Consider the following 18935-nt stretch of genomic DNA (forward strand, 5'->3'; position numbering starts at 1 on the left):
TAATAATCAGTGAGCAATGCTCTGTTATCATACACTTGAAGAACCAAGGATTCATTTTTATACCTATTTCAAAAAGCAAAGAAAAGCATTCTAGTATCATGTCAAAGTTTCTATTTCAATAGACATTTACCAAGTAAATACTTAAAATTATTCTTCCCATGCAGGAATAACTCTTTTAAGCAACAATGAAAGTTAACATTTATCATTTGCATGATATTCTACCCCAGAACAGACTGCCAAACCCACAGAAAACATGTATTGTTTAAATCAACTCTTAGAGATGGGTTCCTAGGATAACAAATGGAAATTTTCAATAGTCTTTAGTTTCAAGATTCTTCAGATGGGGCACACACATCCTTTTCAAGATGCTTACCCTTTCTCAAGCCACTACTTCATTAAAGTACTATTATTAGCTCTCGGATGACAGAATGGAAGCCTGAAACAGGAAGGGAAGCTCCCAGCCTCCCAAGGCAGGCTGTGAAATGGAGACTCTCAGCAATCCCAGCAAACAACTCTTCTATATTAAGAAAGTCTCTTCACTAAATGTTGTAGAAATCCAAGGGACACTGTTCCTCTTACCTATCGCCACATATATATATATAGCGACAAATATGAAAAGCTACTTAATATTGCACCCACTTTCTAAAGTGTCAAACTTTGGTCATCTCTGTCTTCCTCCAGAAAGACTCCAGCTGCAACTCGGTTTATTATGAATCACTGCTATTTATATCTGCATACTTGATCTTTCTAAGTAAAGGTAGTTTTGTCACTGACATTAGCATTTTGCCTTATTTCCTTCATCCCAGCACAGCAAGCCGGAAAAAAGCTCAAACTCATCTTGTTAAACAAAGCACTGATCTGTGTATTTGAAATACCCTGATTATTTAATGCTGACATCTCCATCAGCGGAAAGCACTGGTAACCTTGAAAATCACATTTAACAAGAACGCTAATGATAGCTCATCCTCAACAATCACCACTGATATATGGAGCAGAACGTATTCTATATACACACACAGATACACATCTCAATGTATATACACATTTACCTAAAAAGAAAAGCATAAGTGGATGTATATATAAATACTTTTCACAGTAATTTCTCTGACTTCAGACTCCCTGGCCTTAGTTTCAGATAAGTATCACTACTGCACTTTTTGAAGAAGTCATTTTTAAGAACGACAAGAGCCAAATCTCTTTTTCCTGTATCAAGCAAAATTTCTGTAAAAGTGGTTTATGAAACTTTAAGCATAAAATATCTTAGGTGCTTTTTCTTCTCTCTACTTAAGGTCCCATTTCAGACAAGCACTCTAACAAAAAGAGTGAAAAATTTATTTTGCTTTAAGCAAATTTTAAAGTGTATTCTGGTAACATTTTTCTGTGGGTTTTCTTTGATTTTTATGTTGACCTCAGTCAAAATTTTAGAATGAAATTAGAACGAAATTAGACCTCATTCTTACTTTTTTTTCTCCTTTTGATATGTAATTTTGAGTTTCTAAAGGCAGACATTGATACATTTCAATTTACAAACAGTGCGTATTCCTCTCTTCAATAACTACTTTTAAACAGAAAAAAATCTTTTTTTTTTAGAGTGAAAACTTCTCTCCAGAAAGTATCTTTAAAAATAGTGACTGTTTTCCAGGAAAACAACGTAAAAGAAAAGAATTCCATACATGCACCAACATGCAGAAGCAGTTTCCCCCAATCAGTACAAGTCAAAGGCTGTAATGAACAACAGCCTTTCAATGTCCTTACTAGGTTTGGAACCAAGCCTGTGTGCTGAAAACCCAGAAAATAACCAATATGACCCTAATGAGTTGCAGACTTGTCAGGAATGGCTACTCTACACTTTGGATCAGGTCTATTTCTTCGCAAAATGCAGAGAAGTTCAGTGGCCTCTGAGACAATATCCAGAGCTGATGCTTAAGGAGACCAATATAGTTTCATAATGGATGGCTGCTGTTACCGTACAGTTCCAGCTATTTGTTTTGAGTTTCCATCAGCTCACAGCTTCTTGCAATCAGCTGGTAACAGTTGGATTAGGAAATACAATCAAGCTGCCTCCCCAGCTGCAACCCAAGTCATCATTTACTTTTTTACTATCACCATGGACGTTTCAGAGAATAAATAGATCAGCTTCCAAGACATTCCATGAGCTTCCTCATCACAGCAGAGATTACTGATTGAGCTCAAAACATTCCATTCCTTCCTGCACTACATGGGGCAGCAAAGACTGCACGTACTGAAGTGCAGCAGGGGAGTCAAACACAGTCATCCTGCCGCAGCAAACACCTTGCCAGCAAGGTGCTCCAGCTGGTGCCCTTTGGAGCCCCTTCACATGCCAAGATGACATGAAACCTAAGCAGCAAAGACAAAAAGAAAGGTTCAACTAAGCTGTCACCTCAGTGCATTTTAAATGGGAACAGGTCCCCTCTTTGCAGCCAAAGCAACGTAACTCACTGCCAAATATTCAACATGTGATCTCTTATCCTGTATTGGAATGAAGTAACGTGAGAGAGGACAGCATGAATTGGTTTGGATTATCTTCCTAGTCCTTGAATGAGGATTCAACATTGCTGTCAAAATTATTCAGTGAATCCTGGAGCACTTAAACTTCAAAGATGTACCATTGAAACTGCATGATTTAAGACAAAAGTTCAAAACGTGTGGCTCTATTTTACATTTCAGTGTTTCATCAGGAAAGAGAGTCTTCTTTTCAAAGAAAACTCTTAGAGTATCAGACCCACTGCTCAGTGTATGCATGCTTTCATATATTTGATAAATTTATGGCAGACAAAATCCAGTTAAAAACAGAAAAAACATGTCTTGCTCTCTGCTGCTCAATACTCTTAGTGTACTGCACTAATGCAGTGCTGTACTAATCCATACATTAAACAAGAAAAGGTGATTTAAAGAGCTCTACACACATTTCTGTCTGAAAATGTATGGAAATTACAAAAAAACCCCACCACCCAAAAAACCCCACTGCTCACATGTCCTGTCATAACCATGCTTATTGAAATGGGAGTCAAACAGACAAACCTTCACCACAGCTAGAAGAAACTGCTTCAACAGGACTCTTTCCCCAGACAAATCTGTGACGGTGTATGTCTACATATTTATGATCTTAAATAAGTTGTTCAGAGATCCAAATGCACTCATGCTTCTTAAAAAAGCAAACACAAAGTCCAAGCCCACAACTCATCCAGTCTCTTTACTGTCACCCATAAAGGATTAGAATATTATAATTTTCATATCTTTGACATCTGAATCCATATTACTCATTCTGTTTAAAGCATCACAGTGATTGCCTGAAATGTCAAAGCCAAACAGCCCTTTCCACCTAAAATAAACCAGGAAGCACAATGAATTTGTATTTCTGAGGGCAACTAGATTTGAAAACTTTGCTCTGAAATCTATTTTACAATTCAGTCATGCTGAGACAGCTCTTATCTGCCAAACTTTCAGATGGGTGGTCTGAAGGAAGATGATCGAGCCATCATACATAAGACAATGTAAAAGAAGTTGCACAGAAAAAAAAGGCTGGAATGCTTACTTTTAGTAAATATATTTACATTAAAAGTTGACTCAACATCTGTCACTGGTTGCTCCAAATGTGCTATATTATAATTTCACCAATTGTACTACTGGGTAAAACTGTAAAATAACAAAATAATTCACTATGTGGCAAAAGAAGCTACACGCTTGGAAAACTGCTGGGAAAAAGAGGAATCACAAGCTGGAATCTATTAAGAAAAAGGAGGATCTGCAGTAAAATTTGCCCTCAACTACTTACTGACAAATTTTTCTGCTACTAGGCTGAACCTGCTCTGCTGATATCTTCTTTTAAAACAATTCCAGACATAAAAGTATCAAATTTGTTCATGTTAACAAAGTGCTTTTCCATCTAGCAGTTTTTAAAGGTCACTATCCTCTCCAGCTTCATCACCACCACAAACCACAAGCCTGTGTATACAGAAGCTCCACATCTTGCATAGACAAAAATCTCTTGACTGAGCTGACAATTCAGATGTGCAAGATTATGCTTTTTTGGCTCAAGTTGTACACAAATATCTCTGTGACTCTCTCATCTACAGCTTGAACCTCATTGTAATCTTTCTAATTACATGAGCTGGTGATGCCCTAACAAGAACCATTTTGGAATCCACTGATCAATTCTGTATATTGATGTAAGATAAAATAAACTCTTTTCCCATAGCCATTCTCACTCACAAATACAGTGCAGGGATATAGTAGGAAAGGCAATGTGGAAACAGCTATACTGTTCACACATCGCCTGGCGTGCCTCTCGTAATGGATGCCTTTTTAGTTTGCCTGGTGACTAAAATATTCATGAGGATGCTGAATATGAAGTATGTTTACATACTTCTCATCTGTATATACTCTGCTAGTTCTTTATACTTAGTTTTCAAAGTGACTTAGTTGTAGAATCCTTTTCACAGAATCACAGAATGGTAGGGGTTGGAAGGGGCCTCTGGAAATCAGCTAGTCCAACCCCTCCTGCTAAAGCAGGTTCACCTACAGCAGGTTGCACAGGATTATGTCCAGCTGGGTTTTGAATATCTCCAGAGAAGGAGACTCCACAACCTCTCTGGGCAGCCTGTCCCAGTACTCGGTCACCCTCACAGTAAAGAAGATTTTTCTCATGTTCAGATGGAACTTCCTGTGTTCCAGTTTGTGCCCATTGCCCCTTGTCCTGACCCTGGGCACCACTGAAAAGAGTCTGGCCCCATCCTCTTGACATGTACCCTTTAGATATTTGTAAGTATTGATGAGATCCCCTCTCAGTCTTCTCTTCTCCAGGATAAACAGACCCAGCTCTCTCAGCCTTTCCTCATAGGAAAGGTGCTCCAGTCCCCTCATCATCCTCATAGCCCTACGCTGGACTCTCTCCAGTAGTTCCTTGTCTTTTTATTGAACTGGGGAGCCCAGAACTGGACACAGTACTCCAGATGTGGCCTCACCAGGGCAGAGTAGAGGGGGAGGAGAACCTCCCTTGACCTGCTGGCCACACTCTTCTTAATGCACCCCAGGATACCATTGGCCTTCTTGGCCACAAGGGCACACTGCTGGCTCATGGAGAGCTTGCTGTCCACCAGGACTCCCAGGTCCTTCTCCACAGAGCTGCTTCCCAGCAGGTCAACCCCTAACCTGTACTGGTGCGTGGGGTTATTTCTCCTCAGATGCAGGACCCTACACTTGCCTTTGTTGAACTTCATGAGGTTCCTCTCTGCCCAGCTCTCTAGCTTGTCCAGGTCTCGCTGAATGGCAGCACAGCCTTCTGGTGTGCCGGCCACTCCTCCCAGTTTTGTATTGTCAGCAAACTTGCTGAGGGTACACTCTGTCCCTTCATCCAGGTCATTGATGAATATGTTGAATAAGACTGGACCCAGTACTGACCCCCTGGGGCACACCGCTAGCTACAGGCCTCCAACTAGACTCTGCGCTCCTTATGACAACCCTCTGAGCTCTGCCGTTCAGCCAGTTCTCATTCCACCTCACTGTGCACTCATCTAACCCACACTTCCTAAGCTTGCTTATGAGGATGTTGTGGGAAACGGTGTCAAAAGCCTTGCTGAAGTCAAGGTAGACAACATCCACGGCTCTGCCCTCATCCACCCAGCCAGCCATGTCATCACAGAAGGCTATCAAATTGGTCAGGCAGTACTTTCTGGTTCTGCATTTCTCTTGTCACTAGTTCACTATATGGTCTGCTAGCTGACAATAACTTTTTTTAACTGCCAGCCTAGAAAATTCAATCCGGTCAGTGAAATAAGCCAAGGGTTTGTTTCTTTTCCGTTCTGCTTTAAAAGGGCTCTAGGCTAAAATGCTTTCTCTTACGTGTGTGACAGGTAAGAGATGACAATCTTGTGGTTTCCAAAGTATGCTACACTACTCACTCTTTGTATGCTCAAGGATTTACTGAAGTCAGAGCAAGGTAAAAATCTGAAAAATGGATCAGAGCTGGGGCTCCCTATCAATATTCAGTGGCAGAAAATATATGGGCAAAGGAAGTTAAAGCATGATTTGTAGTTAAACTATATTGAGTAAATGTTTGCCCAGCATTTGGAGAATGGGTATAAGACACTGAATCTGGCAAAGTGATCTCACATTCAGTGCTCTGAACTGTCAGCAGGATATATAAACTTTGGAGAGTTTTCAAGTTGTGTCAAGCATCAAAACAGCAAAGCCAGAAAAAGTCCAGTTTCCTCATTTAACAGCAATTAACAAGATGAGGGAAATGCAGACATCAAGGCAGAGTCTGTGCACCTGGCAGAAGTTGAGTACCTAGCACATTCAAACTGTCAGTCACATGATAAATCTGTTATTTTTGGACCTACAAACTGAAATAGAAAACATCTACTATCTATCTTCCATAGCCACCCCACAGTTATAATTTAAAAGACTTGCTGACTTGCCTGACAAACAGAACAAAAGGTGTCAGTTTGGAGAAAAAACCCCACTATTTCACAACCTTTCTTGCTGCATTTCTCAACTGATTAAAAATCAAAATTCAACCAAGCACTAAAACCATATTGACAGCAAGTCATCATCTGCAAAGTGATCATCACTGAAGGAAAAAAAGTCAACGTAAAAAGGTTAACCCTAAAATGCTACTCAAATTCTAGTTTCCCAAAACTAATCCTGCAATCTCCACAAGGCTATTCTAAGCAGACAGAAACAGAAGATCAGAGATGCCAAAACATCACTTGGTGCTGCTCAGGGAGAGAAGAAAGCCAATGCTGCCACATATGTAACCTTTACCCTCCCAGCCAAAGGGTCAGTCCACAGCCTGCCTCTATGCTGACCCAGGTTGCTCTAACTTATTCAGTACTCTTGTCTAACTGGGGTAATTCTGTATCTACAGTCTCTCATACTGAGGGACATCTCTGACACAGGTAAGACGTTAGCAGGTAAAACTGATGGTTTGTAAGGATACAAAATGTTTTACCTGCTGTATAACAAGCCAAAATGCCTTTGTTCAACAGGAACAAAATTAAAAATTACTTAGGTTTCTGGGCTGCCCTGTTACACCAGAAATTTCAAGATGTAGAGGCTCTGACACAATTTTAAAACAAGATTTTTGTTTGAATCAGAAATGCTACCCCCTTCTGTGGCTCATCGTGAATTAGCAACTCCAGAGCTACAAAATTTACTTCCAGTTTGTAAAGGGGCACCAACCGGTTTTGCATGGAAAAGTGTAACACCATAAATCCAGAAAAGAAAAAAAGCAAAACCATCAAAACCTCCCCAACAAAATCCCACAAAACACAAAATGGCCTGTTTGCCACTTGCTTTCACTCCTGCCTTTGAGTCTGCATCCTCTCTGCTTCCCTTCCTAACTGCATCTCTCTCTTTATCACTAAATCTTGCCCATTCTGGTGAGTTTTCCCACTCATGTCATGCCAGGTATGTCTCACATTGCTCACAAATTTCACCTAGGCTTCATACACAATCTCTTGTTTCATATTGTCTATTTTGCACAACTTCTATTATATTCCAAATTTTTTTGGCTGTCACTGGGTTTTATGATCGTCTAAAGAGAGTAGGTTTTGGGACAAGAGACAACTTTTTGCTTTCTATGAAGCACTGTGAAAATCTGTAGACCACAGTAATGTCAGAGAATAAATATCAACAGAGAAAATTGAATTATCTGAGCTACATTTCCTTCCAGACTGGTTCTAGTTTTTTTATTTCTGGTTCCATTGCTTCTTTGGTTTGACACCTGCCCTTTTATTTAGATGCTCTGTCCTACAGCCTTACCTCTCTTCTTCCATATGGTCATAGCTATTCTATCACAGGAGAAATCTCTTGTCCCTAAGAGGGAACAGAAGTGTTTAGTGCAATTGCTCTCATGTTAAACACATGGTAATCAGTTACAACGATGCAACAGTCTTCATTTTAGTGGTGACAGGATTTCAAGTGAATGAAATAAAAGGATAAGTCTGAATTCAGCTAAGGAATGGCTGCAATGCACTGACAGTAGTTAATTCCAACCCTGATTTCCTCCTTGAACAAAATTTGTCAGCAAATGAATTCCAGGCAGACAATCTGACACAACAGGAGAAGCAAGGACAGTCTTGCAAAAAAATCTATGTCGAAGCATAGGAGTGAGATAGAACAAGTGTGAGAAAAGGGAGATCTGGCAGTGACCAAAAGGAGGCTTTTGACTGGGTAGGAGCAGAGAGCTGCCTGACATCTGTAAAGGGAGGTATAAAATGTTACTTTTTGCCTGATAGCAAAAAGTGTAAATTAAATTGAGTTTTTAATTAGCCAACACAGAAAGAGCTTAAGTTACACAAACATCAGTTACTTCTCTGCAGCCACAGCATTTACGAACAGCTGATAATTTTTTAATGGATCTAAGAGGATCATAGATGCTTATCCAGTCATGGCTATGAACAAACCTGCTCTATACCTAAGAGTTGTACTGATCCAACCCAAAATCCTGGGTGTCAACACTCTCAAATGAGCCTGACAGTGCTTTTACAGTACTGTGGTTTATGACCAAATAAAGTGAGTATTGTTGTCAGGGTTCACAAAAACAGGTTGTGCAGAGATAGTTTCTACACCAACGTATTTACATTTGTTTTCATAAACTTGCAGAGAGAAAATTTGGAATAGATTGTGCCTGCTTAACTACTGCAGTCATGGAAACTATACAGGTTCTTTAAGGAGAAAAGAAGAAAAAAGCACAGTGTCAGAAATATAGGCAGTCTGAGTATTTTAGAGACAGAGACCCAGATCTTTTTGCTAGGAGAGCATACTATGTCATGTTTTATTACATATCATTTGTGATTACCAGAACCTAAATTATATTTTAGATTTCTGTGTACTAGCAAAGGGAAATGAAACTTCAGAAGACAAACATGAAATACGTGGTGATTTCCTGCCTACCAAGAATCTCTGCAGTTAGATAGAAAAAGGACATTACAAAAACTTGAGAAATATTTTTTGCAAGTAATTACATCACACCTTTTTAAAAAAAAAAGATACAACAATTCTTGCTCAAACATTACATCTGAGGTATCCCTGTCATATAAAACCAGGTCTTCTTCCTGCCTCAGTTGTCTTCATGCATTGCTACTGGATATATACCTCTTTTTTGCTTTTTTTAAAGATACTAGTAGATAGAAGAAGTTGTAAGAATCAAAGCAAACACGGAATAGAAGCTGCTTATTCTTAAAGACAATTGTCTCATTTTTCGACGTGTTATGTACAGTTTGACATATGATAGCTGTTCCCTATGATCCTAGTGGCAGTCTCTCCACATTCAAGCTAAGTTCTTTTTGACTCATTAGCAAGAGCATTGCAAGACATTGCTGTCTCCTCTCACCTCCTATCCAAGCAAACTGTCTCTGAATATGTGTTACTATGCAAATTCTAATAACATCACCTTAAGAAACACAAATCTGACCAACTCAGATACGCACCTTCACTCAGTATTCTAGAGCTCAAATCCACAGAGATACTCAATCTTTGCTGTTCCCACTGGGAGATTCTCAGCACCTTAAAATTCACATGCTGGTGATTCAGATTCCAAATACATTTGGGAAATTGTTCTCTTTCTGAAGAATCAAGGCATAGATATATGAGAACAAACCAGAATGTACTGTTCCAGGTGTACATCAGATGGTGATCAATGGCTGAATACACACAGTTAAATTTTTGGCATTTCAGAGCAACAGCATGCTAGAAAATCCAAAGAATACTACAATGTGAATGCAAATTGGTAGTTGGAGAAAAATCCTGCAACGTACAAATGAATGAATGAGTGAGGCTTAAAACTCGCTTTGAGTTTGTGGGTATTTCAACATTTAAGAACTTCCCAAAGTGAAAAAAAAGTATTCTGGCAATAGTTTAAACCACTTATTCTCAGGAGAAAAAAAAAAAAAAATCTCATCAGATGTTGCCATTGTAAGAGATTATATCAGCACTGGGAAACACCCAATAATTTGTTTAAATTGACATGCTTATTTCACTAACAGTACAGTAATAGTTCACAGTACACACTGACAGCTATTTTCTACAGTACTCTCTCACAAAACACTTGTAAAAATCTCTGAAGGTTGTCTTCAAAAACCTCCTCAGGAGCGGAGCGTCAAAGCACATCAGCAAAGCACACAACAGCATGAGAAAGAGAACGCAAGCTGAACTAATGGACACAATTTGGAGAATCTTTAACAGAACAGGATAAATCTGGAGTGCCAGCTGACAGAATGTTAAGCACAAAAAGTCTGCGAGATGTGACTGTGTAACTGAAATGCAAGTAACTGAACTCACGACATACGCTCGGTACTGATTCAGAGGAGAGACTGGGACTGACAAAATTAACATTTCCACTCCCTTCAGAGCCACTGAAATTCTAGGCATATCTGGGTACATGGTTCACTTAATTTTTCCTCTGAATGACACGTATGCTTTGTTCTCCTCTTCTGAGGAAAATTAGTGATCTACCCCACAATGAGAACACCTCTGAACTTCAGTGGAACTATGCCAATTTATACAAGGGGAAATACTGACCTCTATCAAGGAATATAGTATTTCAATTCAGTGGCATAAAGAAACAAAAACAATATTACTGGGACAGCAGGGTCACAATGGAGAAATATATTGATCTCTCAAGAACTTTAATACACTAGTGTCCAACTAAACAATACAAATAAGGTTGTGCATTAACTGTAAGATACTGAGATGTCCACTATTCTCTGTCCCTTTTCCACTGCACCGTAACAAAAGCATAGACTATTCTTCTTCTTTGATCAGTGTGGGCTCAGAATTGATTATGCTCAGAAGTGTCAGCTCCTCTTTTCTATGGCTTTTACCATTATTCACATTGCAATATCACTTTAGAATCTTATACTGAGACCAGGAGTCAATTGTGCTACACAAAACCAGAAATGAAGGATAACCATCATACAAAAGAGTTCAAGTGATTTTGCAAACTCAAAGATCCGATCCTCTTCATCATTTACAGGCACATTCCACACAGAAGGCAGTCAAATTAGAATTCATTTTTAAGTGGTTCTATTGATTGACTATGTTCATATCTTCACAGACCTTCACCAGAGCTCTATAGGATGGAAGAGGTTTCCCCATAATAATTGTCTTAGTATAAATAATACATGAATATACAGATAATTAGAGGAAGTTTTAGCCAAGTCCATCTTAAAAAAACTTCCATTACCAGTATCATGACACAACAGGACACTTCCCTATGATAGTTCCAAGAACAGCAACAAAAAAGCTTTGTATCAGACATCTTGTAGTGGACAATATCTGTCACACTCCTCCTCCGGCCTTTGAACACTATGGGAAGTGGTTGAGTCACCATCCCTGGAGGTATTTAAAACATGCATAGATGTGGCACTTAGGGACACAGTTTAGTGGTGAACTTGGTAGTGTTAGGTTAATGGTTGGGCTCAATGATCTTAAGGGTCTTTTCCAACTTAAATGATTCTATGGTTCTATGATTACTTTAGAAAAAGAATCAGCAGTTATACAAGCCACAAAAAGCACCACCATCACAACATGTCAATCTGCAAGAACTCTGCACTCCTTAAGATTCAACCACCAAATTACAATTAAATCAGCAAAGGAGAACCTACGGTAACCTTAGGCAACATAGCAAGCTATCAGTTGACTTGCTGACTCTACCTGTTACAGATAACACAAAAAGACTCTGCAATCTCCTTCATATTCAGGCTCAAAGATATCATCAAATCAAATCACTAATTCCAAGAAAAAAACCCACAACAAATTGCCAAATTTACTACTTCAAGAATATATTTATAGTCTCCTCTATATTTGCAGATGAGATATCATTCCAAATTTATAATGCATTCACTGAAGAGCTACCAAGACTCTTCAAAACTATCCTCAAACCATCATTCCTACTTCCATTCCCCTCCCCCCAAACATTACTCCAAAACACAAAAACTTCTTGCATAAACTAGATAGCATAAAGCACTTCCCAGCTAACGCTCCTCTGGTCTAGCTGATATCATTAGACAACATCCCAACATCATACAGCACAAAAGTCTGTCTTCACTCTTCACAAAAGAGCAAGATAAACATTCAGGTTTTCAGCTGAAAGACATCATCAGACTTATCTATTTGATACTCACCCAGACAACTCTGTCTTCAAAGCTAACACTTTCTCCTGATAATACACAGAGGTATAGGCACCAAAGTGGGTGTAAACCAGGCCAAATGTCTTCATAAGCTGCTTCTAAGATTTTAATTACTTGTATCCTCAAGCCTCTAAGTGCTGTCTTCACTACCTGCCATGGAAAATGACTTCACCCTTGCTTCTGTCATAAATTCAAAAAGTATCACAGCCCCTTCAAATTGCTTTTGAAATACTCCTATACAACATAATTTTTCTAGACATCATAGGCAGTATCAAAAATATCACAGGCAATATAAAAAATGATAGCTTGCAAACCACAGCAGAAAACCTACAGATCAATTGCCCTACTTCCAGGCAAAAAGCATTCATTTAAAACACAAAGAAACACCCACTCCAACATCAGCATATTTCTGTTGATTTTATGGAACATGAGAATTCCTCTCCCTCCATCCTCATCTAAACCATCTGTACCCACAGGCTGAAACTGACCTGTCTCTCTCTCTCCCCCTTGTAAAACAAGGTAGTTGTCAACTCCCTTCCAAAATTGCAGAGGGGTATTAACTATCTTTTCTCTCAGTAGTTTAAATGGTGTGTATCTAATTAAACTCAGAAAACTGTTCTCAACTCATTTTACCTTTGACGTTTTCTGTTTCTATCACAGACTTGAAGATCAACTCATGTAGTTAACAGCCTGCATAGTTTTTACAACTACAGCTTGGTCTAATAAACTACAAGCCCTGCTTCAGCTATGTCCCATTGTCATCATGCCTATAACAACATGAAGATTTTATGCAAACACACCCTATATAGTCTTTCTCACAGATGTCAGTGTGATGTACAGCGAGCAAACAGACTATACTTCCATTAAGAGTAGTTTTTGCAGAGTGAAGAGGAACTTCCCTGCTCAAGAGATTCCAAGCAGCTTGCTTTCTTCCTGCTGGCAAAAATAATTTTGTGAACTTAGTTAACACAAATCCCATTGAAAGCTCTTGCAATTAATTTCCAAAGATACCGAATGGACTACCTCTACAGCCAATACCACTTTCTCACCGGGTTTATAATTATTTCACATGAGCACAATGACAATTACAACTAACACTCACACCATATGGCTTTCACTTTTTCACATAATTTAATAATTATCTACTCCTGAAGACATTAATAACTTTAATGCTTCCATATAAAGAAAATTATTTTGTCTTTGATGTAATTTTCAGAATAATCAAGTGAAATCAAGTCCAAACTTCTTTCATAACCGCATTCCCCACTTCCCATGCCTGCTTCTGTTCCATGACATGAATTATTTTCCACTGAAATTCTCCTGCTTATGTTGACATCTATTTATAGAATTGTACGAGAAAGATTTCAGTACTCTGTGGCTTTGCCTAGGAACCCTGCAACACCAGCTTCCAGAGTAGCCTGAAAAGCATAATTTCTCTCCTCCATCTCCCTCTGCATCTACAATTACCTCTTGGGCTGCAGACAGCTTGCCTGTCCAAGTATATCTGGCAAGGTGCTAAGGCAGCAAGCGTGCTGGGCACGTGGGGTCCCGCATCCAAGAAGGAAGCTGTTGCTAGCAAGTGGATTCTGTTAGTGCTGAGGCAGTCCTTGGCATGGAATATCTTGTACCTGATCGGTGCTGAGAGATTTGATGTCAAATTATTGAAAAATCTATTGTTAAATAGGCCCCTTTTTCTCAAGATGTGGGAATTACAGTTGTGTGGCCAAGTATACTAGACAAAGCAGAAAAGTCATCAGGAGCTCAGCTCTTCCAGCATGGGGAAGACAGCATGGACTCCACTTGCCAAGCTGCAAAAATTTAGACTAGTCAAGAAGCAGGTCACTGGCTGCAACTGCTGGCAGCAGCTGAGTCCTGAAAGGGTAGTTAGCATTTACCAGTAACTCTACCTTTATCACTCCATAAAAACAGATGTCACTATGCACTAAAGCTATCTCCAGTAGCTGGGTAGCCAGCCAGCCAGCAGGTAGTGTTCTTTTATCTACAATTATCTGGAAGCAAAATCCAGAAATAGTGCATGCTATGAGAAGTCTGAGCCTAAACCCCTCTGAACCATCCTGTGTCCGCCCTTGGTAGAGGGAACAATGAGAAATCACCTATTCAGCTCCTACACTTCTGCTAATTCTGGCACTAAGTGACAAAATTGCATCCCAGATCTGTTATGCTTCTCAAACAAGAAGTCACTAAGTATAAACAGAGCCACTGGATCTAAAATAAACTATAACCTAGGTTTTTCCCTCTGTTTTCATAGAGGCACTACTCATGTGTACTCTTTGCAAAAGAACAAGATGAGCAGAGCAAAATATCTCCCCCACCAGAGTCGGCAGCACTCCACAAATAGGCAGTTTTTCAGTATATTTTCTCCCTTAAATTAATCTGCTTTTTCTTGATGTAACCTTATATCCATCAAAATATCTATAGTTTAAATACTGTAAGTTTTATGTAATGTAGAAACTTACATTACTTTAGTATGTAAACTTATTAATATTAATATAATGAAGGGGTTTTTTAATCATGTCTTGTCTTCCCCTAGCTAAACTATAAATATTTATCTCACAATTTTTTTCATTAATTTATCACTTCACCATTGATTCTTCATGCTTTGCTTATAGTTTGTAAATGTATTTCTGGTAAATTATGGCTCATGACAGGTAGATTACAACGTAACACCTACTAAGCAAAAATGCTCATTATCTTCCCTATCTATCATGTAATACTTCTGCTTCTGTATCATCAACCCATGAAAGGCCTTTTATGACCTCTCCCTGCTGCTCAGCCATTTCAGGCAATTTGTGTTAACTTTCACTTCAACTTACTTGTTTTATCATTTGATTTTCTTTCCTAAGGCATTCTTAATTTTTGCCTGTCAACTCTTAGTCTGAAAGCCAAATTCACAGGATGTTATTGATTTTATTTAGCTTAACTTCTGCGGTGTTTGGCTGCTCATAATTGATCATTCAGTTACAGAGGTTCAACAAAATCTGATTTTCCTGTAAAACGAATAGAGGATAGCAAGTAGGAAGAACATCTGTTGCTACATATGGAAGTGGACAAAAAGTGCAAAATTAACATTAATAGTACTCGACACAAAGTCTGTTTCTTTCCCAAAGCTGATTTTCAAACTAACCTTTAGCCCTTTTGTCTCTAAGATATGAAATCAAGTACTTGATAATTTAGATCAATTTTTGGACTTGTGTGGCCTCAAAGTATACTAAACACTGGAAGTGACAGACTGAGACCTAAAGATGTGTTGCTAATTGTTGTTACGCTGTCAATTATAGTGCCAATGCCAATGATCTACAGAAGCCCACTTACCCCTAGATTTAAGGAACCTGTTGCTTTACCACTGCCTCCAAATGTAAGGTAACACACGCTATATCAAAGTCAGAAAAGACCACTGATAAAGATGACAGATGGAATTATACTTAATCTCTGATCAAGTTATAGATAAAAGATCATGTTGGTTACCCTAATGCCTCGTAATTAAACAGGTAACAAATGCCTGCACAGAGTCATTTAAATACAAGCCACTGAAATTTAAGAGCCATCTCTAAAAATGCAGAGGCAAAGCCAACCAGGATATCACAGCTTTTGAACATAATAATTTTGAATTTCATAAGCCTTTTGTATTACTTTGGAAAGCTACTGAATTTTTGTCTTTTGGTCAAATTATTCACATCATTGCAACGTCTCTTTTAAGAAATAAAGGAAACATTAGCAGTTACCTTGATTCGAAAGGCTTCCATTCTGAATACTTGAGAATGCTATGGGATGTGACAAGTTTCTATATTGCTCTCAGTGACTTTTAGTGTACAAAGACTAAAATCACAGGCTTTACTTGGGATATTATTTGCACTGCCTCTGGAAATAGCGCCAGAGTTGTCAGTTATGATAAGATCTTTCTCCCGCTTCCTTGCTAGTTACATTTTGCTATATGGAGAAACAAACCTAGTGCTATCGTTCTCACCAGCAGGAGAATTTATTAGCAAACCACTAGGCTCCTTCTGCCTCAGGATGTCTTGTTGCCTGACTGTTATTTTTGCAATTTTAGACAATGTCTGTGGCTAGCAAACTGTGAAGAAATGCAAAAGGCAAATCCTATTTAAAAGCATAAGCAAAACTGCTGATACTTACCAAACTATTCCCTGAGCCCCAGAGCCAATAGGTTTCAAGTTCTGGTAGCGTTTGAGAACTGTGAAGGTCGAGTCACCTACTTCCACACTGTAGAACTGGTTGTCAACTTTGCTTTTGCTCATGTTGTAATGTTTGGCAATATATGACACATCCACTTGTTTCCCAAATCCCTGTTGTACAGAAGAAGGGAAGGGGAGGAGGGAGAGGAAAAAACACAGAGACCAAGGCTTGTAAAACATCACAATACTGATAAAACACAGTCAGCCTAATTTTCCAGTATAAATTCTTGGCATTTTAGGCTCACTGTCATAGATCTACATGAATTCACAAATGCTCTCAAAGACTGTATCAAACCCTCTTTCACCCAGGAAGTAACCTTAAAAAGCCACTTAAAGGAAGCTAGCAAATTCTCCAGCTGATGCTTGTGACACAGTTACTGTCAGCTACTGGTATCTGCTTGCCGATACTGCTGCTTTATGACTACTGGCTTATGCGTTCATGCTGATTCTGCCCTCATTTGTATTGCAATAAATATTTTAAAACGAGACTTACATCAGTGTAGAAGTGGGACAAGAGACATAGGAATTAGGCTCTTCATCATTGGTCAGATAGAGCAAGTAAATCTATTCACGAGTGCTAAAACTTTCCCTGAGCGTATGATAAAGGCCTTGAAAACCTTTTAACAGGAGTTGCAAAAGAAACAGAGCAGTTTATGAGATGAACTTTGATCTGACATGGCTCAGTACCATGGAAAGTATTCAGTAGCTCAGGCGATCTTCCAAAGTTCTGGGTTCCTAAGGATACAAGAGTTGCTCTCGTGGCCTGACAAATGTCCTAAGCAAAGGCTAATTTTCATGACACGAAGACAGGTTATTGTAAAATTTTTATGGTGGCGCTGAAGCTAGCACTGCAGAGCTGTAACCTCACCCAAATTTGTAGAATTACTATGCAGAAAGTTACATTATAACCATTTTTTGACTACTAGTAAGCTCAGTTCCTTGAAGACTACGGAGCAAAGTATATAATAATTTGAAATAAAAATCAGAATTTAGTGTTTGTAATTTAGGATTTGATATTACGTGATACTAAGCACAGTTCAACATATTACAACAGATCTGTCCTCCAGTAGTTGACAATTCACTTATGGAAGTCAAGACTTTTCCAAATGCCTTCAACAACTGTGTGCCTGCCTCTCTCTACCTGTGGATTTATTTTCAGTACTCACAAATGCAGTTTCTATATTTTATTATTTGCTTTGTTATAAATTGTTTCCCCTGCAAAAAATTTGAATAATCAACTGTGTTATGTGACTAAGGACTACTAAGTTGAATTTTGATGGAGCAGGGAAAAATATAAAGTCAATTTGGAGAATATTATTTTTTCAAATTAAAAGGACATAATTTCTTTGTTCCACAAAACTGGTCATTAAAAACAGATACCTGACCTTGCTGAGAATTTGGATTCTCACGTTTGCCTTGGGACAATTAATATTCTGTTTCTGGCCATTATCTCACTGGAAGGCCCATTGTCATTGGACAGCATTGGTTAATCCTGACCACCTCATTTAGAGACTTTGAAACATTTTAATAAATGCAGCTGTTCATTCAAACAGAAAATCTCATTTCAGAAGAGCAATTAGCAACATTACATTTACTTGTTAACCAGACACAGGGCAAGGCACTTTTTTTTTTTATTTCCGAACGCAGCAAGTGAGAGATTTATGGACATTGACACAGTGCTAAATTCAAGCTTACAGACAATGAAATGACTCTGAAAGAGGTTTGAATTTTTCTCATGTGAAGAAAGACAGACTGCATTCGATTCACACTGTTTAGCCTTAGTCTTAAAACTCCTTCCATTACGTGGAGATGCATAAATTTGGCTAGCTCAGCTATTCATACTAGACCGGGAACTGAGAGGCTTTATTTTAATAATATGCTCCTGATAGACAGGAAATAATCACAGCTCCCTCTGGCTAGACACACACATTTGCAGTGTGTTTTTTTCTGATGTCATTATCAGAACAATGCAGACGATACGCAGCATTAACATCCGTTACTCTGAAACCAATGTTATATAAAGTGTCAGCATAAAAATTGCATTCCTTATTGAGCCTGACTCGTAGCCAGCTCCTCTGGAAGTACAGATACAGCGACTTTTTTAAACAAGCCAGATGACTGTGTTAAGGCTTGGATGAGCTGGGCCTGCCATAACTTGTTTGTATCCTCACTCCCCAGCCGCCCAACAGTTCCTCATGTGGTATGCAGCTTCATGGGAAAAGATATTTTGTCATTCTACATTTAGAATCCGGTGCACATCAAAATTACTTGCTTTTAAGTTAGACTGACCCTGTGAACTGCTGGCCTCAGGAATCCCACACGGCATGACAGCGGGATTTCTGAACTACTGCAGTTCCAGCAGGTGCTTATTTTAAACCCAGGAACGTCTTAAAAATCAATTAAAACAGCTCAGAACCACCACTCTGTAGTACCTCAGTTATACAGATAATTAACATATGCAATTGCTTCAGTCATTTCAACAGCAATTAAAGTGACGTTGATCAACAGGACACTGAAGACCACAACCAGTAAGACCTGGTCAGAACACACGAGTGTCCTGATGAGCAGC

The 18935-nt window shown here is 38.8% G+C and overlaps 1 protein-coding gene across 9 annotated transcripts in view; it reads right to left on the reverse strand.

The window, feature by feature from the left end:
• The window catches only part of MAPK10 (mitogen-activated protein kinase 10), a 188435-nt gene that overhangs the window by 81261 nt on the left and 88239 nt on the right, over window positions 1-18935 (reverse strand). For all 9 annotated transcript variants that reach the window (XM_075751348.1, XM_075751343.1, XM_075751341.1 and 6 more), the window contains one exon: window positions 16308-16477. In XM_075751348.1, coding sequence (XP_075607463.1) covers window positions 16308-16477 — 170 coding nt within the window. The remainder of the gene's footprint in view (window positions 1-16307; window positions 16478-18935) is intronic.

Source organism: Balearica regulorum, chromosome 4, assembly GCF_011004875.1.
Source record: "Balearica regulorum gibbericeps isolate bBalReg1 chromosome 4, bBalReg1.pri, whole genome shotgun sequence".
In the NCBI taxonomy this organism is placed as follows: Eukaryota; Metazoa; Chordata; class Aves; order Gruiformes; family Gruidae; genus Balearica; species Balearica regulorum.